This window comes from Danio rerio, chromosome 5, assembly GCF_052040795.2.
Source record: "Danio rerio strain M-AB ecotype USA chromosome 5, GRCz13ab, whole genome shotgun sequence".
Classification (NCBI taxonomy): domain Eukaryota; kingdom Metazoa; phylum Chordata; class Actinopteri; order Cypriniformes; family Danionidae; genus Danio; species Danio rerio.
The window spans coordinates 30,808,518-30,836,378 of NC_141025.1; the positions used below are offsets into that span (position 1 = coordinate 30,808,518).

The following is a 27,861-nucleotide window of genomic DNA, read 5'->3' on the forward strand; positions in this document are numbered from 1 at the left end:
ATATTCCGAGTAATTGTATATTTTGTGGTAAGGATGATGAAACTTTAATACATTTATTTTGTATGTGTGCATTTTTTCAGACGTTTTGGTTCGACTTGTACACTATCATTATTTAAACACCCCTCCTACCTTTGCACAATCGTTTATTTTAAAAGAAATTATTTGATATTACCAAGAATCTGCATAAATCTAAAGAATTTATCTTCAACTTTTATTACTTTGTTTTAAAGTTTTTTATACATAAATCAGTCCCTACTTTTTGACATTTTCTGACTGAAGTTGACTCAATGCACACATCTTTCCGTATGTGTACGGATTTTGGGTACTTTATGAAAAACTGTTGTCTATTGACTCTGATTTGAGTTAGATCGCTTTCTTGCAGTGGTCTTAATTTATTTATTTTCATATGCTTTTGTGCAGTTGCAATTTACTTCCTCTTTTCTTTTTTGTTGGTCCTTTTTCTCTTTGCAGTTAATGTAACTTGTATTTTTTCCTCTCTCACAGTATATCTCTCCTTTATTGATCTCCTGATTGTGGTTGTATATTTTGAATCATGAATTTTAAAAAAAGTACAAATCATTTTACAGTCTATGGTGCAAAGGAAGGGCGAGGCAGTGGCGCAGTAGGTAGTGCTGTCGCCTCACAGCAAGAAGGTCGCTTGGTCGCTGGCGTTTCTGTGTGGAATTCGCATGTTCCCCCTGCCTTCGCGTGGGTTTCCTCCGGGTTTCTTCCGTGTCCCCCACAGTCCAAAGACATGTGGTACAGGTGAATTGGGTAGACTAAATTGTCCGTAGTGTATGAGTGTGTGTGTGAATGTGTGTGGATGTTTCCCAGTGGTGGGTTGCGGCTGGAAATTCTCCCGCTGCAAAAAAACTTGCTGGATAAGTTGGCGACCCCGGATTAATAAAGGGACTAAGCCGACAAGAAAATGAAGGAATGAATGGTACAAAGAATACTCTTAGACCAGGGGTGTCCAAAGTTAGTCCAGGAGGCCCGGTGTCCTGCAGATTTTAGCTCCAACTTGCCTCAACACACCTGCAAGAGTGTTTTCTAGAAAGCCTAGAGCTTGATTGATAGGCTATAATCAAGGCAAAATCTAGCTTTATATTTAAACAGTAGAAAACTAGGGACAGTGGTGCAGTGGGTAGTACATTAACCTCATAGCAAAAAGGTCGCTGGTTCGAGCCTTGGCTGGGTCATTTGGCATTTCTGTGAGGAGTTTGAATGTTCTCCCCATGTTCAAGTGGGTTTCCTCCTGGTGCTCTGGTTTCCCCCACAAGTTCAAAGACATGCGGTACAGGTGAATTGGGTTGGCTAAATTGTCCATATGTGTGTGAATGTAAGAGTGTATGGGTGTTTCCCAGTGATGGGTTGAAGCTGGAAGGGCATCCTCGGCGTAACTGTGATTAATAAAGGGATTAAGTCGAAAAGAAAATGAATGAATTAATGAAACACAGGAAAACCTCTGACACAGTCAGAATTCATTTGAAATGTACTAAGTAAAAAAAACAACCTATAACACCAGTTATAGTGTTGTATGTAGCAAACCCTTTCATCCAAACTTAAGTTCATATAGAGCCAACATTAAACAACTGACAGTAAACTATGGCAGATTTATTAGATGGCTAAATTATAAAACAAGCAGAAGATTTTTTTTTTAATGGAATTTGTATTTATTATTACAGTAAACATTTTTCCAAACCATGCTTCGTTTCAGTAAAAGAGTGCATAATGTGCTTTAAGATAGTTGTTTGACAGAGGTGACTCATTTGCCAGGGGGTAGATTGGTGCATTAAAGGGGAATTTTGAAAAATGAATGTTTGACCAGTTGTAAAAAAAACAACAAAGTCTCTCCTGTTTAGTGACTTGAGCTGGGGATTGGCAGCATGTAGTGAGTTGAGCTTCCAGCAGTGGTTCTGAAAGCCAGTATTCAATAAAGCCACAGATGTGGTCATTAGAGTTAGATCAGGAGGAGTGACGTGAGTTGGTTTTGACTTATTGAAGATGTACTGCTGTGTTCTGGATCATCTGCAAAGCCTTGGTTGTGTTTGTTGGAGGACCCACTATTGAAGCATTGCAGTAGTCTTGTCTTAATATTTCAAGTGTTTTGATGAATGACTGTACTGTGTATTCAAACTGGAAGGGTACGAATTGTGCCAAAGCTACATGACCAGGGCACCAGACCATAGAATGTGAGTGGATAAGCTCAGCTGGTCATCAGACTCTACCCTAAGGTTCCTTATTGTCCTAACTGGTGAGCATGCAATGTTGTGGTCAACTGATGGGTTTGCAGGGATTACAAGATTTTTTTAAGGCTGTAGATACTCCATCATCAAATCAGTTTTGTAATTTATGTCTCTCGACCAGAAAGTATGGTCATGGGGTTTAAATGAAAGATAGTGCCTATATCCTTGCAATAGTAGATTCTAGTGTGATATAGAGACCACACTGAGGTTGAGTAAATGGAGAAATTGATCCTTAAGGCATCTAGTTTGCAGATTTTTTACAAAAAGCTCTTTATTGACTGTTTATAAAGGAAGCAATGTGGGAGATTTGGGGCTTTTTTATGCAAGAGTCTCATAAACTTTCCTACTTGTTTACCTCCTTTGCACATAAAACTGCAAGTAAAAATGTAGTATGCATAGTGACCTCTAGTGGACAGTTTAAACTGACGTGCACCTTCTCAGATGCTGCGTCATCATTTGAGCGATCTAAATTCACACGGCCGACCAAATATAGCCTACATGTTGTCCTGTGGGGTTGTTTAAAAGTTCTATCTTGTCCATCTAGTTCCATTTAATCCATCTGGTTTTATAGGTACAAGCAAACGACAGCTTTTTATTAAGAATTGCAAGGGTTGCCCAGTCATTTTATTAACGGGAAAATCATTGAACGAGACATTTAGGATTAATTTGGCAAGGATAGCAAAAGGGGAGCTGTTTTTGTGCTCTGTTTCTTGTGCTGCATTCATCGCTTGACTGCGGTGGAGCTGCGGCTTCATCAGCATCAGCATCTCCATCGACTCGCGTCCTTCAGCAGGACCAGCGTGCCTTTACTTGCAGACGAGGAAACAGCCCGAATTTGTCTTAAAGGTAACAGAAAATGTCGTCTTTTAGCTAGCCTTAATTACCGCCTGTTTTGCATGTGCTCAGGTGCGATTATTTATGTAAAGGGAAAAATTCCTGTTTGAATGACTTAAAGTCTCCTTGAACAGATATGGGATGGGTCGGTCTGCGGTATGCGGTAATTTAGTTGCCTACTTTTCGTTTTAACCCAACCGAGTCTGGTATGTATGGTATGGGTATGTATATACCCATATGCTGAATATAATTAGTTTAGTAAATTGTAATGGTTTGATTTCGGACACTGAGCAATAAGACCGTCACCTAAAACAGTGGGCCACATAATGACCTTTGTTTTTAAGCAGGACAGTTATTTGATGTTTTGGATCTCACACATGCTTTTGTAAAATTAAGTATAACATCTTTACTGTTTTTCTCTACAGTTGCTCAGAGGCAGACATTTAATTTCGACCCTGCTAAGAAGAGGCAATGAAGTCTTGTCCGTCACTGGCAACTTGTTTTGTGTTATGTAAGTAATGTCCCTTTTAAAAATTGGATTGTATGAGGCCCATTTTTAAAGGAATAGTTCACCCAAAAAAAAAAAAACATTTTAAGTCAGTGAGTGTCAGATACCATGCATTTTATTTAAAAAAAAACTCACTTCACTAGTGAAGTGTAAGTAAATGATGAAAGACTACTCTAATCTATTCATTCATTCATTTACCTTCAGCTAAAGCCCTTTATTCTTCAAGGGTCACCACAGCGGAATGAACCACCAACTTATCCAGCATATGTTTTACACAGCAGATGCCCTTCCAGAAACAACCCAGTACTGGAAAAACAATACACTCTCCCATTTACACACATACACTACAGACAATTTAGTTTATTCAATTCACCTATGCCTCGTGTGTTTGGACAGTGGGGGAAACCAGAGCACCCGGAGGAGAACATGCAAACTCCTCACAAGAAATATCAACTGACCCAGCTGTGACTCGAACCAGCAACCTTACTGCAGTCCTAACCACTAAGCCATCGTGGTGCTATTCTAATCTATTTTAAAATGTAAAATAATTGACAGCTATTACTTTTAAAATATCAATTTTATTTACTTATATTCAGTTATTTTATTGTTTTAGATTTTAAATTTAACAGCTGAAACTGCTGGAGCTTTTAAAAAAAGCACAGCATACTGCAGTGCAATTTACAGTATATCTAAAGTGTAAATAAATAATAGACTTCATATTTTTATAAAAGAATCTTTCATAAGAGTGAAACAAGCCATTGGTTTCACTTCCGTCACTGATATTTGTAGATCCAGAACATATTTGATTAAAGCTGTGGTGTAGGCTGCCCACCCATTCTCAACTCAGTTGGTTTGTGATGTCAACATCATGTGATGAAGAGAATTAGTTGTAGAGTCAAAACAATTCTAGCATGACATTTGCTTTATAGCAAAAAAAAAAAAAAAAAGAACTATAGTCAAATATGAACAGTCATATTTAATTTTAGGTAATATAAATATTTTTGTATAATACAATATGCACAATACAATTTTGTTATTTCACTGGATGAAAAAAATGTAGATGGCAAATATGACATGTATGTGAAATCCAACACTGAACTTGTGTCAGATTTTCATATATTACCATACATCAGAATTCAATATTGGGCTGTTATAATCACTAAAGCTGTGAAAATTGAAACCAAAAACAAGCAATCAGTTCTGTAAAGTAAATATATATATATAAGACACCAGCATTTCAAGCGTGCATTTTAAATGCTGTTGAGTGGACTCTTAAACACAGCTGACTGGCAATTGTGTCTACATACTTAACATGTATAACTGTGATTCGCTACAATCACTGCAGGTTGAAAGTTGTGTCTATCAGCTGATCTGTCAGCCCATCTCTCATACATCTGCTCATAGACGGGTCCTCAGATATAAACAGCTTTCAAACAAACCATTGACTGTGTATCAGTGTAATCTCACAAGAGTGTTCAAATGATGATCACTGGAGCCAGTCACTGTCATGTCTGTTGAGCACACAAACATGTGGACATAATTAAATGTTCAATACCAATTAATACTGAAGTCAGTACTTTTGAAAAAAAAAAGGGCCATCTGACCAGTCAGTGCATGGTGCGCTTTCTGAAAAGAGGGGTTTATGAAAAGCAAATTTTCAAACAAATAGTTTGAGACTCTGTTGTTGTTGTTATTTTTATTTATTTATTTTTTTGTTACAGAAAATGTTATATTGGTATATATTATATTTGTAACTGACTCTTAAATATAAGTCAGGTCTGTGTTTTGTTCCTTCTGATTATTTTCTCTTTGTACTCTATGTGAGGAGAATAATGACACCTTGTTGTACCCACTTCACTGATATTTAACTCGACATGAATGAACAAGTTAGGGTTATGCAGAGGTATGTTCACATGATTTTGCATAGATATAGAACAGGTTGCGGAGCTTGTTACATAGCAGCAATAAACAAAAAAGGGAAAGTGCTTTGCGTGGTGAAAGGCTGAGTTTAAGAGCTTGATGGCCTGAGGGAAGAAGCTCCACAAAAGTCTATTACTATTGACCATCAGACTACGCTCATGCCAGATAGCAGGAGGGTGAATAGAGAATTGCCAGGATGGTTGATGCTTTTTTGGGCTCTGTTGGTGCAGAAACATGAGAAAATGAAAGTGTTTTGGGTGACACGGTGGCTCAGTGGTTAGCACTGTCACCTCACAGCAAGAAGGTCACTGGTTTGAGTCCCAGCTGGGTCAGTTGGCATTTCTGTGTAGAGTTTGCATGTTCTCCTCGTTTTCATGTGGTTTTCCTTTGGCTGCTCTGGTTTCCCTTGCAGTCCAAAGACATGCGCTATAGGTGAATTAAATAAACTAAATTGGCCGTAGTGTATGTGTGTAAATGAGGGTGTATGGATGTTTCCCAGTACTAGGTTGCAGCTGGAAGGGCATCTGCTGCGTGAAACATATACTGGATAAGTTGGCAGTTTATTCCGCTGGGGCGAGCCCTGATAAATAAAGAGACTAAGTCGAAGGAAAATGAACGAATAAATAAAATTGTTTTTATTGTACACATGTAAAATGGACACATGTAATTGTAGCTATAAGCTACATAAACTAAACTAGAAACCTTTAGTTTTTTTTTTTTTTTTTTTTTAGAAAGCTCACATTCAGACTTTTTAATTTAAAAGAAATCAGTTTGAATGTTTGGGTGGATATAGAACTAAAGATTTGTTTCCACTTAATTTTTTTTGGAAATCAAGCTTTCAAATCAAATGTCAAAATACTCTGTATTGGCATCATGATTTTTTTCAATCAAACATGGACACAATTAACACCATCATCTATAAGACGTTTTTATACTCGAAGAACAGCCAAGTTGCAGTGGGAATTAAAGATAACTGATCCAAACATCCCAAGGTAGTAAAATGTAACACAATACTGGGCAACAAATCAAGCCCATTTCCGCTTCCTGATATCTGCTCTTGCAAAAATATTTTCCATGGAATGCTGTTTTAAAGCATGTCAAAATCTACTTCGGTCAGACTCTCTGAATTTTGACTATAAAAATCTGAAAATGGAATCACAAATTAAGCTTTATGGAGCAATTGTTGTTGTTGTTTTTTTTACCAATGAAAGTGTTTATAATGCTGTAAACAAAACAAAAGTGTTGTATATATCACTTTTACATTGCCAACTTATGAATTTCTTTAGATGTAACCTATAAACAAGACATTTTAAGGTGTATTATATTGTTGACTTGTTTTTATATGAAACATATAGGATGTATTTGCTAGGCAAATCAAAAAGATGTGACATTTACCTATGCTTCCGAGAATCTCATGATCAGTTACTTTCCTAAATGTAGCTTTCTTACCACTGTCATTTTTGTTGTGCTTATTTTGGTATTAAGAGGAAAGCATGCAAGTTTCATCCTTAAATGGAAGTTATTTTTGGATTTTTGTTATCAGTATTTCATTGGAACCTTTCTATGAGTATATCTAGGTATTTTATCACGTTCAGTCTCTTGTACATTACGTTTGCATGAATGCGGTTTTGTTCACTTTGGTGTCATTAAATACTTGTATTTTTACACTCGTATATTGACTTTTTAAAGCATTTTTGATGCCATTTGCACAACAGGCTTCCATTTTTTCCTGATCTAAAATATAGTATATCTAGGTATCAGGGTTTTTCCAGGCTCAAAATGAGGTGGAGGTGGTATTTTTGCTACCTGAAATCAACTCATTTTGCAGTATTCTTGTGACCTTATCAAGTAAAACTATAATCTAATTTACAAAGTCTAACATTAAATATAATAAAAACATGACCAGGGGTTGAGAATCACTTGGGGTCATCAGCAACCATGACGGCCTGCCTGATTATTGGCAAAAGATGGAGGTGGTACAAAATCTGATGGAGTTTGCCACCTTGCAATTCTCTATATTTAGGGAAAAAACCTGGTGATGCAAAGGAACATACAGTGCATCTAGAAAGTATTCATAGACATTGTTTTATGTTACAGCCTTATTGCAAAATGGATTGGACAAATTTATTTAAAATTGTTGCAAATTTATTAAAAATAAAAAACCTGAAAAATCACACAGCCTTTTCCGTGAAGCTCTACATTGAGTACATTATGTTTCCACTTATTATTCTTGAGATGTTTCAGCATCTTAATTGGAGTTCATCTGTGGTAAATTCAGCTGATTGGACATGATTTGAAAAGGCATACACCTGTCTAAGGTCCCATGGTTGACAGTGCATGTCAAAGCACAAACCAAGCATGAAGACAAAGGAATTGTCTGTAGACCTCAGAGACAGGATTGTCTTGAGATACAAGGCTTAGGAAGGTTACAAAAAAATTCTGCTGCTCTGAAAGTTCCAATGAGCACAATGGCCTCCATCATCCATAAGTGGAAGATGTTTGGAACCACCAGGACTCTTCCTAGAGCTGGCCGGCCATCTAAGCTGAATCGGGGGAGAAGGTCCTTAGTCAGGGATGTAATCAATAACCCGATGTTCACTCTGTCTGAGCTCCAGCATTCTACTGTAAAGAGGAGAACCTTACAGAAGGACAACCACCTGTGCAGCAATCCACCAATCAGGCCTGTATGGTAGAGTGGCCAGACGGAAGACACTCCCAGCCAAGAATTTGTCAAAAGGCATCTGAAGGACAACAAACAAAATTCTCTGATCTGATGGGACTACAATTAAACTCTTTGGAGTGCATGCCAGGCATTACGTTTGGAGAAAACCAGGCATCGCTCATCACCAGGCTAATACCATCTCTCCAGTGAAGCATGGTGGTGGCAGCATCATGCTGTGGGGATGTTTTTCACCAGCAGGAACTGGAAGACTAGTCAGGATAGAGGGAAAGATGAATGCAGCAATGTACAGAGACATCCTGAATGAAAACTTGCTTCAGAGTGCTCTTGACCTCATACTGGGGTGACGGTTCATCTTCCAGCAGGACAATGACCCAAAGCACACCCTAAAATATCAAAGGAGTGGCTTTACAAAAACTCTGTAAATGTCCTTTAGTGGCCCAGCCAGAGCCCAGACCTAAATCCTAATGAACATCTCTGAAAAGATCTGAAAATGGCTGCACACTATCGCTTTCTTCCAACCTGATCTTGACAGGTACTGCGAAGAGGAATGAACAAATATTCTCAAAGACAGGTGTGCCAAGCTTGTGGCATTATATTCAAAAAGACTTGAGGCTGTAATTGCTGCCAAAAGTGCATCAGCAAAGTATTGAGTGAAGGCTGCGAATACTGATGTACATGTGATTTTTCAGGTATTAAATTTGCAAAAATTAAAAAATATATATATTTACATTGTTATTATGGGGTATTATGTGTAGAATTTTAAGGAAATAAATTAATTTAATCCATTTTGGAATACGGCTGTAACATTAAAAATAATGTGTAAAAAGTGAAGCGCTATGAATATTTTCCAGATGCACTGTAATGTTTCTATTAAAACAACAAATTGTTTATATCATTCTCACAAATATCAGCTGTTCCCTAAACATTAACAAAAGCCCAAATCACATTTTTGTGTTTGTCTCCCAGCAGCTTATCTGTCATGTATGGTGGGTGTAGTCAGCGCAACAAACCCTTACCTAAAACCTGGCTTTTTGGATTTTAACTCCTGGTTTTGGAACACCCCTCGAGGGCCACAGATGTTCTCCTGCCTTACATACATTGAGAAAAACCTCCAGGTTGACTGTGAATTCCCTGAGACCCACAAGATCCCAGGCCCATTCTGCGAGTTCAGACAGGATGGGCGACTCATGGGATCCACCTACCCAAATACTCCAGTCCAATTGATTCCTCATATTGAGGTCAGACGCCGTGCTAATGTCTCCCTGGTGTCGCCGAACATTTGTCGCCTCACCTGGATGCCAATGTCAGATGACCGCGCGTACACTTACACGTGCAGGGTGTACCAGGGCAGCACCTGGAAGGAGAACAGCATGGCATTCCACCAAAGTGAGTCTAACATGTCTCAGCAAGACTATTACCATATGCTGGAAGCCAACAAATATTTCCTGGGTGTTTAGTTTGAGATGAAATGTGTTGTCATATTTTCTTCTTTCCAAATTTGTGAGCTTTCACAATATGCTTTCTCAACTAGTGCTCTGTTGCTCATTATGTTACTTCTGTGTTTCAAACAGGAAATGTTCTGGTGTGCTCTGCATTGAGCGTATTCTTCCACACTGGACCGTGGATGTTTGCAGTTATGATATCACTTCCCATCTCTCTCGGGCTTCTGTCTGTTTGACTTCACTTCATCAAGCAGGCCAAAAGTCAAAGTCATTATCACATTTAACCACTTTTGGTATTTTAACTTCCGTGACTTTTTTGTTTGTTTTACAACCCCACTTAAAATGTATATGGTGATCGCCATCGTTACTGTATCAATATTCACTGTGAAATGGAATGCATCTGGCCCAAGCAAGTATACACTTTTAAAACAATGATCACAAACTAAGATGTTGTATAACTTTTTACATTGCCATTCAAAACCTTGGGGTCAGTATGGTTATTTGTTTAACAGAAATAAATTAATAATCTACTCAGCAAATTCAGCAAGGATGACATGTTTAAAGATAAGATCTATATATATATATATATATATATATATATATATATATATATATATATATATATATATATATATATATATATATACCTTTTCTTTGGATAGGACAGTGAAGATTAAAAACAGGAAATTCCGATTTCCAATTCCCAAGCTGTGAATACAACTCGAGTTGCAGTGAACAGCATGTTATTATATATCAGCGCACTTAACCACTAGGTTTTGGTGCTGACAAGATATTAAACTTATAATATCTTAAGTATATTAAAGTATAAAGTTATGAAGAATTTCTGTTTTAAAGGACGGGGAAATTCAGCTTTGCTGGCACATATTCAAATATAAAATAATGTACTGTATAAATGTCCTGTATACATTTTTGTCCCCTAAAGGTTTATGGTTTATTTCAAGGGTTAAAAAAGACTTGAGCAGTTGTAGAGCGAACGTTCTAATGCCGAGCTGCTGAAAGCAACAACAAATTAAACAACAAATTAAACACAATAAGCACTATCATCATAAAAACACACAGAAAATGATGCCACTCCAGCTGAAACTCAGTTAAAATTACATTTATAATTTCTATTAAAAATCAGTTTTCAAATCATACTTTTTTCTTCATGAATGTCTGATCTTTATTAATCTTAAAATAAATTAAGATTTTTTTGGTTATAGAAGGTAAAGCCCTAGAACACACCTATTTGATATGCAATTACAACAGACCAGTGGTAGTTCAGAAATGTTGGAGCTGAAGCAAACTAAAACGAATCAAACTCCATCTGATATTGTATAAAAAACATCACACCAGCTTGATCTTCAAGTTCATTCATTTTCTCTTAGCTTGCCATATTTATCAGGGGTTCCCACAATGGAATGAACCGCCAACTATTCTCTCATATGTTTTAGCCAGTGGATGCCCTTCCAGCTGCAACCTAGTACTGGAAAGTTCTTTAAATTTGCTTTTAGCTGTTGATACCTTAAATCTTAAATTTGTTTAAAATTTGTGGGGGCTCGTCCGGGATCACAGTACATTTGAAGTATTATCATAATATCTTCTTTGCTTTTACCAATATTACCGACCCCAAACCTTTGAAATGTAATGTATTAATATACAATAGTTTAATCAAAACATTTCCAGTCAAAATGATTCTTTTTTGTGTGTGTGTGTAATGAAGAGATCATTTATAGTCAGATGAATGCAGCATGATTGTCAATTGCATTGAATTCTAATGAAAAATTTGCATAAATGTATCCGCAGAAGCTTGAGACGATCAGCCATTCAGCATATCTTTACCCTACAGTATTCTCTGTTATAAGAAATATACATTATTATTTTAATATATGGCATAGGATCTTTATATTCAACTGTGTGCTTCCTTCAAAACAAGTCATAGTAGCTCAAAAAGATGTTATACTTTTTATTCCTGACATTTTTGTAATCTTTATAGAAACAACTGAGTGAAATCCGTAATCTGTAATCTCATTGGTCAGTTGGCTGGTTTATTGATCCTTGCAATTTGTCCAGTACAAAATGCATTGCACTACCTGATCATTGTCTGTTTATCACCTTTATAAGGACAACTCTGTTTGAAGGACATCACCACTGATGACATATTAAATTTCAACGCTCACACATGATGCAACTGAATATCCTGTACAACAGCTGAAGGACTTTTTTCAGTAACGTTTCAAGGAGAAGAACAACACAGACCTAGAACAGTACACAAGTGCATAAGAATGAGTCTAGCTCAATAACTATTCTGATGAACACTTACATATATTTATATGTGTCTTCCATTATGCTTGCATGCACAGTGCAGATGCTGTAAGTACACGTTTAATTGCACTGTACTGTTTAGCTGCTCTTGCACATGCTTTTTTGCACCAACTTTAAGTGCCTTAAGTTGACTTAAGGTATAATCTGTGCTTTTGCAATGTAGTGCTTTGTTTCATTTTTGACCATAGTGACTCACAAAGACTGCGTAGCAATATGTTCAAGCACTAACACGCACATTTCACACACTAATTGTCTTTGTACTCTCTTCTTTTACTGTATCTTTCCATCACTTTGTCTTATCATTTAAAGGATCTACTGAGAAATGTCACAGAAAACAATAAAGGAATGTAGAGTGTAACCTGTGCAGATCTTTTTACTTACAGCAACATAGATTTGAGATTATTTGTTTGAATCAGTTACAGTTATTCTTGAATAGATAAAATAGATAAAAACAGAGATTATGCATGTCTCAAGTGTGCTTTATAGGACTTCTTGGAGTTTTCAATGCTGAGAGCCTCAAATATGATGACTTTCTTAAACGGGTCAGCAATCTCAGTCCTGGAGGGCCTGTGTACCTGCAGAGTTACGAACAATGAAAAATTAATAAAGTGTAAAGCATGTTCATCATCATTTATTTGTAATCTGTGCAAGGTATATCAAATAATTTGCTTTTAAGCTCTATAAATAATTAAAAAGATGACTTGCACAAAAAAGTATTACAAAGGCCTATTAAAGGGACAGATCACCAAACTGAAAATTATGCCATTATTTACCAACTCTTAACTTGCTCCAAACCTGTGTGAGTTTCTTCTGTTTAACACAAAAGAAGATATTTTAAACAAAGCTTGAAACCTGTAACCACTGACTTCCTCTTTGTTTTTCCTACTATGGCAGTCAATGGTTAAAGGTTTTCAGGTTTCTTCAAAATATCTTCATATTGTGTTCATCAGAATAAAGAAACTTGAAAAGGTTTGGAACCACTGGACGGGGAGTAAATTGTGAGTATTTTTATCAAACTGTCCTTTAATTGTTAAACTTCATCCCAAAATGAAAATTAAGCCATAATTTCCTTAACCTCAAGCTATGTGTACAGTACACACCTTCACAATTGGGGCTGTATTAAATAATATCCTGGCTCTTCCCAACTTGTGAATGACAGTGAATGATACAAATGATTTTGAAACTCTTAAAAGCACAACCAGTCATTCTATAAGTAATCTGACTTAAGTGTGTTAATGAATGCTTTCGTAAAGCGATTCGATTTCCCAGAAAAAAAATACATATAAAACTTTCTAACCTGTAGCGAGGAGAAAGACCAAGGACATTATTTAATAAAATGTATATTCTGTTTTGTCCAAGAAGAAAATCATACATGACTTGGGAGAGATTGTGTTGGCTTGGTGTTTAGTTGAAATATTCCTTTAAATGCATGCTTGTAAACAACATCAATAATGTAGACAACATTATAATCAAACGGATGGCTTTTAACGTATTTTTATTCATTTGAACTACTTCTGTAACCCAGTCCAAAATCAACCTTGTAATACTTTTTTCAAGTGAACAGTAAAAAAGTGAGGCTTATTTAAAGCGTGTGGCGATTTTTTTAAACAAAGTTGCTCAACAAAGAAGCCCGGGTTATTTTCTAATTGCTATCTTGTTGATTTCTTGAATTGTAACTCGTACACAAGTTTCAGCTGGTCGTAATGGGCAGGTCGTCGTCATTTTTTCTAATGACAAGGCGTGATGTAGCTTAAGTGGGCGTGCAGCCTCCCCTTACTTAATCTCTGCCTTCCTGAAGGGATCACTACTGAGGGTATTGTGTCTATAACGCAACATCTCTAGCATTCTTGAGCAAAGAAGGATAAGGTAAGAACTGCATCAGTCTAATTAGCTTTCTTTTGTAACGTGTATTGACATCAATCTCAAAGACGCCACTAAAACTGGTACGTGTAGCGATCAAACACAATAAATGTGTTTGCTATCTTGACTTATGTTCCTAACGCCAGAAAATGCATTTATGTTTAAACGATACACTTTATTGCTTTAAATGAAAGAGGAAAGACGTGTTTAAATGGGTCTCTAGGGCTTCCTAACTACTTTTAGATTACTGCAGAAGCGCGAGGCATTTTTCCCCCCAAAGGTTTCAGAAGAATCACAAGTTCAGTTTTAAGAAAAGATTCATATGTAGGGGAGTTCTTCGGGCATCAGTGTTATCATTGACCTTAAGTCAAGGGGTCATTAAGGTGGGGTCCATGCATATTGTGCGTTAATTGTGTATTTAAATGTATTAGTAGCCTACTTGTGTAGAAATGGATATGGAATGTGTTAAAATACAGATTTTTGTTTGTTTGCTTGTCATGACCACACCCATATTTGCCACAACTATGGCAGTCTGGACCCTGCCAGGAATAACTTTTTATCCCCTTTTAAACTTCGCACATGCATCTAATTTGCTTTAAGCCCTTTAACCACATCTCCTAAGCTTTCTGTACATTATGCAGTATTGACGTAATCGGTTCAATTATTGTGTATTGCCTAACATGTCATCTTTTGGCTTCAGGTTTTGCTGTGCACCGTGATCAGGATGTTGTGCTACACTGCCTTTGCCACTCTCTTTTTACTTGGTAAATTTCAATAAAGGAACATTATTATTATTATTAGCATTATTATTTGAGTGTCTGTTTTGTACCAGTATTCCTAAAAGGTTACACCTCAAAACTAAGCTGTGTTATGATTGTTTTTTTTTTTTTTTAGGTGTTGTTACTGCCCAGACATCCCTTAGGATTACATCCTGCTTGACTAAAGACCAAAACCTTCAAATGTCCTGCACCTTCACTCCAGCTCCAGACACCAAGCTCTCAAAAACATGCTACTACATGACTGACAATAAATTGATTGGCAGTACCAACAGCAGCAGCACACCAGACAGCACGTTCAGGAACCGTGCCAATGTCACCATTACTGATAACAAGTGTGACCTGTATTTGAAGGGTTTACCAGATAGCAAACCTGCAAACTACACTTGCTTTATCAGACAGACTGCCTCACCGGTGTCAATCATTCAAACTGTGGACAAGAGTAAGAGCAAACTTTAACTTGGTGTCTTTTATTATTATTATTATTATTATTATTAGTAGTAGTAGTAGTAGTAGTAGTAGTAGTAGTAGAGTGTGTAACTTCCATAAATGCTAAATATCATAATCACTTGGAACTGACAAGCAAGTTCCTCTGTTGCATGGAAATGAATGTGACTGGCAGATGGTGATCAGGCTGATGTTCTTCTTTTTACTTCCTCCCAGGTAAGCTTCAGACCTGTTCAGCGTGGAGTGTTTTGCAACACAGTGGAGTAGCGTTCCTGTTGGCCTTCCTCACTTTCCCACTGTTGTCAGAGCTTCTGTGAGCATGAATTGGATCTCCTGAAATAACTCTACTCCCACAAAACTTATTCTCAATCCTCTATCTTGCAGAAGTTTCATATAATTCTGAAATCCAAAGTCTTCTGACTGTTTTAATTTGTGTGTGTACACTGGTTCAGGTTGTGCTGATGTCAAACACTGTTATATCATGCATGTCCTTTTTAAATAACATGTGCTGTTGTAAATGTGAACCAAATGCTTGGCATTGTTTTAATTATTCTGAAATAAAATATTATTGTACTCCCTATTGGTGTGGTGAAGAGTCAAGTCATAAACATGCCCTTATAAACCCTACTCGACACACTGGCACAACAGTGAGGCTGATGGCGCCCTCTAGTGCTAACATTTAAGCTTTAAAGGTTGCGGCACATGCGCAAGAGTGCCTCTGTCTCTTGAATGTTTGCTGCCAAAGACAAACGGGTAACTCGTATTAGATGTTAACCAGGTTATTGTTTTATTCATTTTGGTGGGCACGACACCGTAATTACTCTTGTAGATGGGTTTTAGCTCAACTTTTTTTGCGAGTTGTTTGCATTTCTCTTTGTTTACCTGGCGTTAGCTTGTATGCTAAATGCGGCGGTGTGTTGGTAGTTAATCGTGACTAATTCTTGTGCTGCTGATATAATTAACCTCGCATCTATGTGCAGAAAGTGGCTTATGGAGAACTTGTATCTTTATCAGTTAGGATGGTGCGCTTTTTATAGCTTTGCATGAGGTTTGTCAACGTTTTGGTAGTATGGTGGGACTTTTAACGCAGCGGCGTAAAAATACTAACGTTAACTTATGTCGACGCCACACCTGCTTTGCTTTTTTTAATATTCGTTTGTATCATGCGTTAGTTGCAAACATTGAATATTATTGTCCATTTTTTTTACAGTGGATTTTTACGTTTGAGGTCATCAGCTGAACCACAGATCAATATTTGCTCACAAATATGACGTAAGTTTCTAAATATCAAACTTGAGGCACTGTTTATTTTTTTAACACTCCTAAAGTTATGTTTACATTGTTGTATAAACATGTACCTTAAGCTTGCTTATGTAAATTTAATGAAACTATAATAATATATGCATAATCTTCTTTCTTTAAAAAAAAAAAAAAAGAAAACGGAAGGGTTCTGATCCTGAAGATTCTCCTATACTGCAGGACGGTGAGATGAAATTTAATAATTTTTGTCATTTAGTGTTTTGTTTTGTTTTGTTTAGGAATATTAACAAACATGTTTGGGTAGGGCTCTTTAGTTTCGATTTAACTGTGACCGATTGCAGTCTGTGTAGCACCATCTAGTGCTAAACCGAGTGTGTGTAAACACATGAACCAAATGGCTTTTGACAGCCTGCCAAAAAAAGTAAATTTTCATTTATTTCATTGCCACCTTATTTAAAATTTGTCAAATTTCATTAGTTTGAAACGAGTAAATTCTGGCAATAAGTGGTTAAACTAATGAAAGTTATGTCGTGTTCTAGATTGATTTAGTTAAATATTGAATCAGTTAAATTCTAAATCAGTGTTTCACAAACTGTCAGATGAGACACAACTGCTTGTTCTCCAAGTTATATGCAGTTTAACCAGCAGTAGATTCTTGTGAGGGAACAAACTTGTAACACTTTATAATACTCTAGATGTGAGCTCATAAAAATAATAAATTACCTTTTTTTTTTTTTTTTTTTGCAATAGACATAATTCATATGTAATTTACTGACGGAAAATCCCCTTTTTTTTATAAATTTAGAATCAAAAAAATTACTAGTCATCAAATTAAAATCAACTGTAGGATCTGTAAAGTTTTATTGGTACATTTCATTAAGCCTCAAATACTGTTACTGTAAACTTTACTGTGGCCAATTGGGGTGATTTGTTCTGCCGCACACTAGATTTACAAAATGTATATCATACTACACACTTAAGACAAACTTTTAACGGCATTAATATGACTAAACAGCTACTACCTCTTCCCATTAAAATTCAGCAAATCAATCGCACAAGGAACAAATGAAAATTTAAATCTGTTGGTCCTTGCCAAAGAGACCCTTTACCGAGATCCTGAGGGAAGTATTTGAAATGAATCAAAAAGAGGATGGACTATATCAGATGTAATCTGGGCTGTGTTTAACACCTGGCTTTCATACAACTAGCATAACCCTGGTGCTTTAACACCTTATACTTTGCTGCAGGTATTTGAAACTTTAGACATTGAGTTCTTCTGTTTTACTTTTATAGAAGCAAACCAACAAATCAATTTTAAATGGATCCTATATATCTATAAATATAAATCTTCGCTAATTTCCGCAGACAATAAAGTCTTTGTTGTCCTGTCCTACTAGTCTTTCCATGTTTTCATTAAAATTTAAATTATCAATAATAGTACCTATGTACCTATAACTTTCCACTAATTCAATCTGGTGGTTATCAACCATAGTATCTAAAACTACGTCCTGTTTCCACCGCAAGGTCTTTTTTGTTTTCTCTGTGTTTAGAAATAGACCAGCCACTCGACACAAATGTAGATCTACAAACTGAAAACTCACTCTGAGTTTCTTAATGATATTTACTAAGTAGGGTTGTCGCGATACCATTAATTCACATTACGATACTATACCAGCTGAAGTATCATGTTTAGTACTGCAGTACTGTAACTCATAACTCAAATCTATGAACTAAAGAAAATTGTCAGAAATACTGTATTATGTTATATTAGGATTACTTGAATTGAATTCATAATACTCTTATTGTTGAAAAAATATTGCTTTTCACTTCACCTAAAATGCATTTATTCTTTTTGTTTATTTTGTAGATAACTGACCAACAAAAAATACATTAAAATAAAGATACAAATTATACAGAACAAACTTTGTTACAAAAAGAGCAAATTAGGCTTCATGAAGTGGACAAAAATTGTTTTCTGTTGCTCTTGAGTTTTTCATTCATTTTTTTTTAGTCTTATCAGGTAAGAATCCAAAGTAATTCAACTGAATTCCAACTGAAGCATTAGGAAAATGTGCAACAGGCTACCATAAAAGGCATTAATTCTACACAGTTTTGCAACCTTAAAGTGCTCCACAGATTATTCAAATAAAATGGTCTATTGTTGCATAACAATGTGAGCATTTTAGTGAGTTTTCCACATGCAACATTAAGTATTGTAGACAGACCGTTAATGATGATGCAATCGTTTACAAACCACAGTGGCACCGCCAGTATTTTGGAGCCATAGTATCATGATACTACAATAATACCGGTAAACCACGCAATCCTAATACTAAGTACATCCACACATTGAAATTCAACTGTCCAAGTACTGAGCCTTGGTATAAACCACGTTGAACTTTTGATTTATATGGTGCCTCTACATTTTCATGTATGATTTGAAGCTTGCCAAATCAAAATTTATTCCAACAAAACTGTCGGCCATGACCATGAAATCTTTGTCAGTTTTTGTTCTTTTTATCCCATGCATTATTGAGTGCCCAAAACTCTGAATTGATTCTTTTAAAACTATATAATTTACCCAGACCTCATTATGTGGTCTTGTTAGGGCATAATGAATGTTTTTTTGCCTCACTGGTCATAAGGGTTTGGATTATCTATGTGTGTGGGATTACAGATCTGGAAGCAAATTAAACATGGTCTCTCCAACGAGACTAAAAAACACATTCAGTGGTCAGTTAAACTATCACTGATCTAAGACATGACCTCTCAACTGCAAAAAAAACCTTATACTAATTAATAGTTTCTAAGGAGTTGTTGTTACCTTACAGTAACTTCCAGGTATTGCTTTATCAGGTGTTGCTGACACAACAGATGATTCACTTGCAGTCACAGCCATCCAATCAGCTGCTGCATTTTCAACAGACCAGCAAATTAAGTATCATTTTCTAAAAGCGGAAGCAACAGGGGGACAGGTAAATGGCATATTCACACACTGTACACATAGATAATGAGATATGATTATTCAATCTCTGATCCCAATGGTTCAGGTTACATATCGCGTCATCCACTTGGCTGATGGGCAGGTCGAAGGCCATGCAGATGGAGCTGCAGCAGTCAGTGTGGTGACTGGGTTTCCCACAGCAACACAGGCAGCCACACCTCCTGTAAGTAATATATCTGGTCTTTTCTACCTATAGATAGACAGAAAAAAAGGTTGTTTCAGTAGGTTAATGTGTGCATGTGTTTATAGACTGTAATGTCGGAGAGTGTGGAGGGAGAAACATCTGAAACTCAGTACTACTATCCTGCCACCCTCTCTGACACAACTGCTGGTGCCATGGTAACCGGTCTCCAGACAGCTGATTCGGTACTATCTCAGCCTACTTCTGCAGGTAAAATGCATTAGTGATGGGGAAGAAATGTAACCATTTGCTTTGCATGCTTTGAAACAGTGAATCATGTTGCGAAACAGCACATTCTAGGGACAACAAAAATGTACACAAAACACACGTTTGAATTGATCTTTCCAAACATATTGCAAATTTTAAATTGAAAGAGAAACCTATAAATGCACTTAGCGTATGTTATAGCATTGAATGTTAAGTGTATGCATGAGATGTTTTCTTTAGAAATTTTCAGGGATTGTAACTGTTCAACAAGAGACTATTATTAACTATTGTTCCTTTTAATTCAGCAAATTTCTCATTAAAACGTCTACAAACTCATAAAACTCATCTGAGATCAGGTAAAAACTATGAAACCTTTTCAATGATTCACCACTGGGGGCAATCTGAATGAAGAATTTATTGGTGTTACACAGTGCGCCCTCAAGTGGAGAACCATTCAACTTTCAAAACTGTTGTTATCTACCGAATCTGACATCAACTTGACAATACAATACATGCGCCACTGATTTGAAGCCGAAGGTTTGTAAAAAAAAAAAAAAAAGTTTCATAGCTTCATGAAGCAGTGATTCAAAAGCAGCCATCATTCCAACTTCAAAACAACTCATTTGACACAGTTGTTGGAGTATGGGGGTTTGCAGGGTTTTTGAGTGTGTATATTTTGTTAGATTTAGCAAGAATTTACAGAGAATTCTAAAATAACTCATAACTTTTAAAGGGTCATGAAACCTCCCTCTTTTTGTTCAAGTCTACCTCAGAGTTTTTCAAAAAATTGCTACAAGATGGGCGTGGAGTGCTGTGAGCAGAAGGGAGAAGTGGGCATGGCTGGCAGTGCAGGGAAAACGAGGGAGACGAACAACTGATTGGGTCTCAATCAGACAAAAAAAAATCTGACACAAATCGTGAGGACACGCATGATTTTATAGTTTACTAAATTTAAAATGCAAAGAAATTAAGTAATTTAATGCCCTGTTACATAAACAATGGGCTATTCGTAATTTCATATAATATATTTGCATCACCACAATTTTTTATATAATTATGAAGATAATCATGTTTATATAAACGCTATATATTAGGAGGACGTCTCTCCTCAATCCCCTGGACTGAATGCAGACACAGTGGATAGCAGTGCAGCAGGTTTCCCTATTTTAGCCATTAGCCCTGCTGTTAATCTGGAAGATTTTACATGTGCGAACACAGCTGCATGGATAGGTGACTTGTCTGATGATTTGTCGAATTCAACTGATAAAACACAAAGTCTACCATTCTCCAATTCTTGTACTGCTCAACAAAAATAATTCCTACACACAAACAGTTTTGGTGTATTGGCCCTGACAGCATCGCGGGAAAAGCCATGCAACAAACTTTGTGGATCATGAAAACTAACACATACAGCCCTTCATGAACAGCTAAATACTGCATGACGTGCGCAGCTGTGGTCTTACAGCTTGGAAGGTCTGTCATCAGAAACACATGCTCTCATGGATGACTAAGAAGCAGGGTCTACTCATTGGATAAGAAAACTTAGTCTATGAATAGTAATGATAAACTGATGCGTCATCACTCTTAGCAGTTGAGCACTACGTCACCAATTTTATCCCGTCTCATTAATGATTTTAAACCGGAAAAATCTTTTTTTTAGGTACTTAAGGGTTTCTAGAACCTTTAAAAAGCAAAAACTTACTGTTCAAATTTAAATGCTGTTCTTTTGAATGTTCGGTTCATCAAAGAATCTTGAAAAATTTAGCCTCATAAATATTAGCTGCAGACATTTTCAACATTATTAATATACTTGTTTTGTGACCTTATCAGTTGCTTTAGTAATCATGTTGCACTGAAGATAAAAAAGTAATGGCTGATAAAAAGCCAGCTTTGAAACCATAGAAAAAATCATTAGAATACATATTTAAATCTAATATTTCACAATATTGCTGTAGTTTTTTTTTTTAACTGTGATGTACATAACAGGCAAATACAAGAAAACATAAAAATGGTTATAATACACTGTTAGTTAATCTAATATGGCACTATATAAGCTAATAGTTGAAGAATATCCAGTTTCAGTTAACTATGTACATTTACACAGTTACAGCATATAGACTCTGTTGCCTTTCGTCCTTTTTTCTCGCAGGTCAGCTCTATGTAATGATGTCACCGCAGGATGTTCTCGCCACGACGCAGCCGAGGTTGTCATCTCACATCACATAAAAAACATATTTTTAATGACTGTAATCTTTTTGTTCTCAACCAATCCTATATCCTTCACAGTAAACCAGGATCCCAGCGTGTTTCCAGGGATGACAAGCGGCGGGCTCAACACAATGAAGGTTGTTTCATTGGAAATCAGCAGCTCCACCTCATTATTCCTTCCCTGCTGATTTATTTCCCATTAAACTGAAAGCGATCCATTGTTGTTTGTTTTGTTTTTTTTATCCAGTGGAACGCAGACGGAGGGACAAGATCAACCAATGGATTGTTCAGCTTTCCAAAACCATCCCAGACTGCACTTATGATGCAAAAAATAATCAAGTAGGTTTAGTTAGCAGATAGACTAGCAGCATACAGTTTCAATGTTTAATTCAAAGGTGTTATGCATTCTTCAGCTATCAATTATGCGTCCTCCATACAGTAACTTTCTATAGTAAAAAAACAAAACGCAATGAGATGCAGATAATTTTTAATATGATATATTTTACTTTTGTTATTGCTTTTCTGCCTCTTTGAATTCTGAAACGTTTTTGCTCTTTCCTGTAGAGTAAAAGTGGGATCTTGTCAAAGGCATGTGACTATATCCAGGAGCTGCGTCAGAGCAATGCACGACTGGAGGATGAACTTAATACTGCCGATAGACTGAGGATGGACAATCAGCTTCTAAGAAAAGAGGTACTTCACTTTGCACTACAAGAACTTCACACTACAAAATTAAGTGTAATGTTAAAGTGAACGTTTTAGTTAAAACTTTTGGGGAAAAAAAATGTATGTTGCGATTAGTTTTTGTGCAGCTATATGTTGCAATATGGAAACAATTTTACCAGATTGTTTGAATGGCTCTCTTAAAGGAAAAATATATTTTATTATTAGATATTGTAGTGAATTGCATCTGCATAAAATGGCTCAGTGGTTAGCACTGTCGCCTCACAGCAAGAAGGTTGCTGGTTTGAGTCCTGGCATGGCGGGTTGGCGTTTTTGTGTGGACTTAGCATGTTCTCTCCATGTTCTCGTGGGTTTCCTCCGAATGCTCCAGTTTCCCCCACAGATCAAAGACATGCGCTATAGGTAGGGATGTAATGATTCACCGTGAGCAGGTTTAAAATCAATTCAAATGTGTGACGATTCAAATCAATAGAAATGTTTAAAAAGATTGCAATACATTATTTGAACAATGGGGGCGCTGTGTTTACAGGCACAAACTCTTTACCCGCACATTGGCGGTGAGCAAGAGGTGGGGCAGCAGAGTAAAATGACAGCAGTGAAGTGCGCCAGACACAAAATCTGTGCAAATACTGCCTGAACGCTGTTTACTTGCGCGAACAGAACAACAAATATGATGCTCATAAGCTGTCAGCACAGTGAAAAAAAACTACTGTCACAGATTTCAATATGCAAAAAAAAAAAACTAAGGCAAACCATGCACACTGGATGATTTGCAGCTTCGTTTGCTCTGACAAGTGATACGAAGATCACGCTGTGCATCAGTGTTTTCACAGCAAAAGTGTGAAGATGTTTTTCAGACTCCAAGAGAAATTTGTTCTGTTACAGAAGGAAACAGATATCAGATTATTTTTACTCTCTCCTTTTCAAATTATTATTGAATATTTAAAATTTTCAAGATTATCTCTTCCTAAGTGTATCACAATGGTACTTGTGTACTCATAATCATGTTCAACACCTGTCTCTATCCTACTATATCTAGTCATTTTATAATCGGGTTTTTATGCCAGTGGCCAGTCCTATTTGACCACCTCTGTACACCCTGCTTCCTGGTTTAGGAAAGGCTTACCTCTTCACACCTCTTCATGCCAGCCATCTCATTGCTTATGCCAGAAAACATATGCTGATATTTCTTTTTAAAAATGTAAAATCTCAGCCACCGTTTTAGTTTGTTTATAGTTTGTATTATTCTATTATTTTTTATTTTTTGGTATTTTGCAAAAATGTGCAGCATTTATTTAAAAAAAATTTAAATCTCTTCATCTCAAATTTGTTTCAAATAATTTTGTAAAAAAATCGTGACCAAATTTGTGAAATGTAAGCTTCGTATCGTGAATCGTATCGAATCGTGGGTCAGGTAAATCGTAACATCCCTAGTTATTGGTGAATTGGATGAACTAAATTAGCCATAGTGGTTGAATGTGGATGAATGCGACTGTGTAAGGGTGTTTCCCAGTACTGGGTTGTAGCTGGCAGGGCATCCACTGTGTAAAACATAATCTGAAATAGTTGGCGATTCATTACGCTGTGGTGACCCCTTATAAATAAGGAACAAAGCAGAAGAAAAATAAATTAATAAAATTGAATGAACAAATTACATGCAAAGATACAAAAGAAATAAACAGTGATTTATAGCTTTCCAAGGAGTCTAAAAGTGTTCATGTACAGAAAGTGAATGATCAAAGAAAAAAATAACACGGTAATGTTAGAATTTATTGTGCCTGAATGCTTAAACTCTTTCATGCCTACAAATTCACACTTTCCATCAAGGTGTTGATGAAAATATATTGTGCATCTCTAGAGCTGATTTTGTGAAATATAAAAACAGAAACTGTACAAACTTGACTCAAGCTTTTCATGTATGTTTCATAAATTACATAAATTGAAAAAATAAATGTTTAATTTTTTTTGGTCTTAACCAAAACAAAAGGTAATGCATTCACTCCTGGTTTGGGTTTGCATTCTCATGAAATTTTTTAAGACCGAATCTAAAGGCACAGAATAGAAAATCAAATGTATGCTGACAGCAATGAGCAAAAACAGTAATGCTGTTTTTATGTAGATAATTTTTGCTTGTGAAATGTTTCAATGAGTCAATACAGCACCAGGAAATTCTCCATTACACACACAAACTTGCATACCACCATCGTGACTGTAACTAGAAAAACTAGGTATGCTTGAGAATTCTTAACTTTTTATGGTTGAGAAATAGAGTGTGACAAGTTCAGTATGCAACTCCTCAATTCCCTCCTCTCAGTTGCTCACTGCTTAAGTGGAACTTTGCATCAGCCCCATTTTGACATTTCTTTTGTAATGCATTTCCCAAATACAGAAGTTAACAACTATGATACTTGTCGCTTGTATAAAGTGCTAGCCTAAAAAAAATAAATGTATGATATGGCATGAATTTGTGCTGAATTTAAGAGGTCATGCATGCAAATATTCACAATTTTTTTTCTCTCCTTATTTTTCTTTTAACTGAACAGTTCAGCCCAAAATGGAAATTTACTTTCAATTTCACACTCAAATGGCTCTAAACTTTTATGAGTTTTTTTTAATTAGTTTTAGTTCATGTCAAAACAAGATAAACTGAAGAAAGTTGGGAAAAGGAGCCATTGACATCTATAATGGGAACAAAAAATATTGTTAGCAAGTAAATTTATTTGTTTTCCCCAACAATTTTCAGTATATCATCCTTTTCGTACAACTGAATATGATGACAGAATTTTTATTTTGCGTGAACTTTTTTTATAGCTTTGTCTGAGAGCCAAAGTAAAATTATAGTTTAATGCATTCTGTCCTTTTATAAATCAGATTTGACTCTTCTACTGTGCTGATCTAGTGTTGTATAGACACAACATATAGTGTAATGTTGTGTTCCCAATTGCTGACCTAAAAGCATTTCCACTTTAATCACACTACCTGAGCAATCAACACCAAATGTATAGTTTATATGTCTAAATCCAACCAAAACTGCCAAATATGAAAACATTTTAAAAGTATAACGGCAAAAGCAGGTTATTATTCCTGTCACCATCCACCATACATGAAATCTCAAACATACAGTAGTAGTTTTTGCAAGCTTTTGTATTCCAAAATGTTGTATTGCTCATTTATTTCTGTGTAAGCATGCATTTTAAGGGGCTGTTCTCATAGAATGGGTTTCCCTTGTTTCCCAGTGTGCAGTGGTCCCTCGCAATGACATGGTTCACCTTTACCGGTCTAGCCATTTGTTTTTGTGCAATTTGACATGCTTTTTTTTTTTATTTATTTATTTTTTTTTTACAATGTGTTGTGTTCTGATTTTCGCATTGTGTTCTGCATCCTCCGTGCCATGTCTCCTGTACAGTGCAGAATGTGGTCAGCTGACCAAATTGACAAATCTTTGATCACTAGCAGTGTGACTGAAGTGCTGTACTGTAAGTGCAAGTTTTCTACACAACATACTCCATAATATCGACGAAACATTTTGCACCGTCAAAGGCAACCACAGTAGCACCCAAAAGACAGAGGAAGATGCTAATCTCCACACAATAAGTTGGACTTCTGAATATGCTAAAAGAATTTAGAAATTACGCAAGTGTTTAAACAAAAAAGTGTGAAAATGCCTGTCTGTGGAAACGTGTGGTGTGGGGTTTTACAGCCATAAAACATCTATAATAACGGTAAAATTAAAGCTGACTACTTCACTGATTTCACCTATTGCAGGCTATTTTTAAAACGTAACTCCCACAATTAACGAGGGACCACTGTACTACTTTTGCTTTTTTTATGTAAACACGCTTGACAGATGTGTGTGACTGTTATACTTGCATTATTAGAAGCACAATGCACATGATCCCACTTCCTTTAGATGCTTTTTCAAGATCTTTAATTTCCACAAGTAGCGCAGCTTGTGCTTCTTAAGCGGTGTTTTTTTTTTTTTTTTTTCTTCGAACTGCTGACTTTTACGTTTTTAAAAGCAAAGCCATTTGTTGTGCATGAGCCCTAGTAAGATTTTTGTTACCTTCACATCTTGCACATGAAACCGCATTCTCAAATGTGGCACTTAAGTTTTTCAAAATTACATACGTCGAATGCAAATAGATTTTTATGTTTCTGAATTTCTGCTGCCTGAATTTAAAAATAATAAAATAAAAACAATCCTGTAGGAGCATAGTGTGTCATATGTTGTGTGAAGGCTTTGAAGTGAACAAAAGCCTGTTTAATTTGTAATGTGCAATCCTCTCTAATCGCTTGTCTACTCACACAGATGGAAGAGTGGAAATCGAAGAATCAGATGATCAGAAACCAGTTGAGACAGCATGGCATTGCGGCAGCATCAATGGACTCCCAGTGAAGGACTGCAGATCCTCTGTATGATTCTCCAACTGTGGCTAGTATTTAGTTCTGTTTATACAGGTTTAAGGTCACATTTATGAAGACTATTTTTAATGTGGACAAACACTCTTGTTTTTCTCTTTCTTTTCCTCATGTTTGACTTCACATGCAGCCTTTGATTGTTTGTCAGGGTAATCTGCTGTTTTAACTGCTGTTTTAGCACTGAAATTGCTTGTAATTGTCAGATCTGTATATTTTTAGGACTACTTTGCAAATGTTTTGGGTATATATATTTTTATTCTTATTAAAATGTTGATAAAATAATGATATACTTATGTTTATAAACTTAGCCAGAATTTCTTAAGCAATGGCTTGACAATCAACTGGAAGTAGAACACCAGTTTCAGTTCCTCTCAACAGTTAATATTAAAATTATCAAACCCATTACAGTTAATTAATTTACACAATGTTTTTACATAACATTGTTTGAACAAATCTTTATTAAACTTCATATTATTTGTATTTTAAAGAATATTTAGTTAAGCATTTTCAGTTTGATTTATTGAACTCCGCTGTCTTGGTGAACCAGCACCAGTGCACAGATTTGTGGAAATTGAAATATTTTAGTAAATACCAAAAATATGCAAATACAAATTATTAATAAAGCAGCCCTTGTCGTGATTTTGTGTGCGTGTGTCTTTGGATAGGATTGTATGTTTAATGATAATATGTAGGTTAAATGATAAAGTTTTTGTAATATAATTTTCTATCACAATGCTTTGGAAAATAATTAGTCTTTTTTTAATATAAAAATAATCAAGAAATATGTCAGAATCAAACCCCTTTAGTACACTAAAAAATGGTGTTTGCTGTTTGTTTAAATTCCCTATTTAAGATGA

General features: G+C 36.0%; 3 protein-coding genes across 10 annotated transcripts in view; all 3 read left to right on the forward strand.

Annotated features, from left to right (window-relative positions):
- Positions 1-10,152, forward strand: part of si:ch211-215c18.3 — a 42,374-nt gene extending 32,222 nt beyond the window's left edge. Inside the window, exons 1-4 of one of the 4 annotated variants that reach the window (XM_087253561.1) lie at positions 2,678-3,092; positions 3,506-3,591; positions 9,161-9,577; positions 9,763-10,152. In XM_087253561.1, the coding sequence (XP_087109687.1) occupies positions 3,552-3,591; positions 9,161-9,577; positions 9,763-9,869 (564 nt within the window). In that variant the 5' untranslated portion in view covers positions 2,678-3,092; positions 3,506-3,551 and the 3' untranslated portion in view covers positions 9,870-10,152. Of the gene's footprint in view, positions 1-2,677; positions 3,093-3,505; positions 3,592-9,157; positions 9,578-9,762 lie in introns of those variants that run through there. The other 3 variants (XM_087253558.1, XM_087253559.1, XM_087253560.1) reach the window with 3 other exon arrangements.
- A 3,568-nt stretch (positions 10,153-13,720) lies between these two features.
- Positions 13,721-15,621, forward strand: thy1 (Thy-1 cell surface antigen). Of its 2 annotated transcripts, none has more exon segments than NM_001313770.1 (4): positions 13,721-13,824; positions 14,519-14,582; positions 14,713-15,036; positions 15,258-15,621. In NM_001313770.1, coding segments are annotated over 3 exon segments (465 nt in total). In that variant the 5' UTR covers positions 13,721-13,824; positions 14,519-14,542; the 3' UTR covers positions 15,359-15,621.
- Positions 15,622-15,740: 119 nt separating this feature from the next.
- On the forward strand, positions 15,741-27,643 carry usf1l (upstream transcription factor 1, like). Of its 4 annotated transcripts, none has more exon segments than NM_213194.1 (11): positions 15,741-15,794; positions 16,252-16,313; positions 16,478-16,524; positions 19,158-19,276; positions 19,352-19,468; positions 19,555-19,696; positions 21,843-21,897; positions 21,980-22,038; positions 22,149-22,240; positions 22,466-22,594; positions 26,895-27,643. In NM_213194.1, coding segments are annotated over 10 exon segments (852 nt in total). In that variant the 5' UTR covers positions 15,741-15,794; positions 16,252-16,308; the 3' UTR covers positions 26,982-27,643.
- Positions 27,644-27,861: the final 218 nt, after the last annotated feature.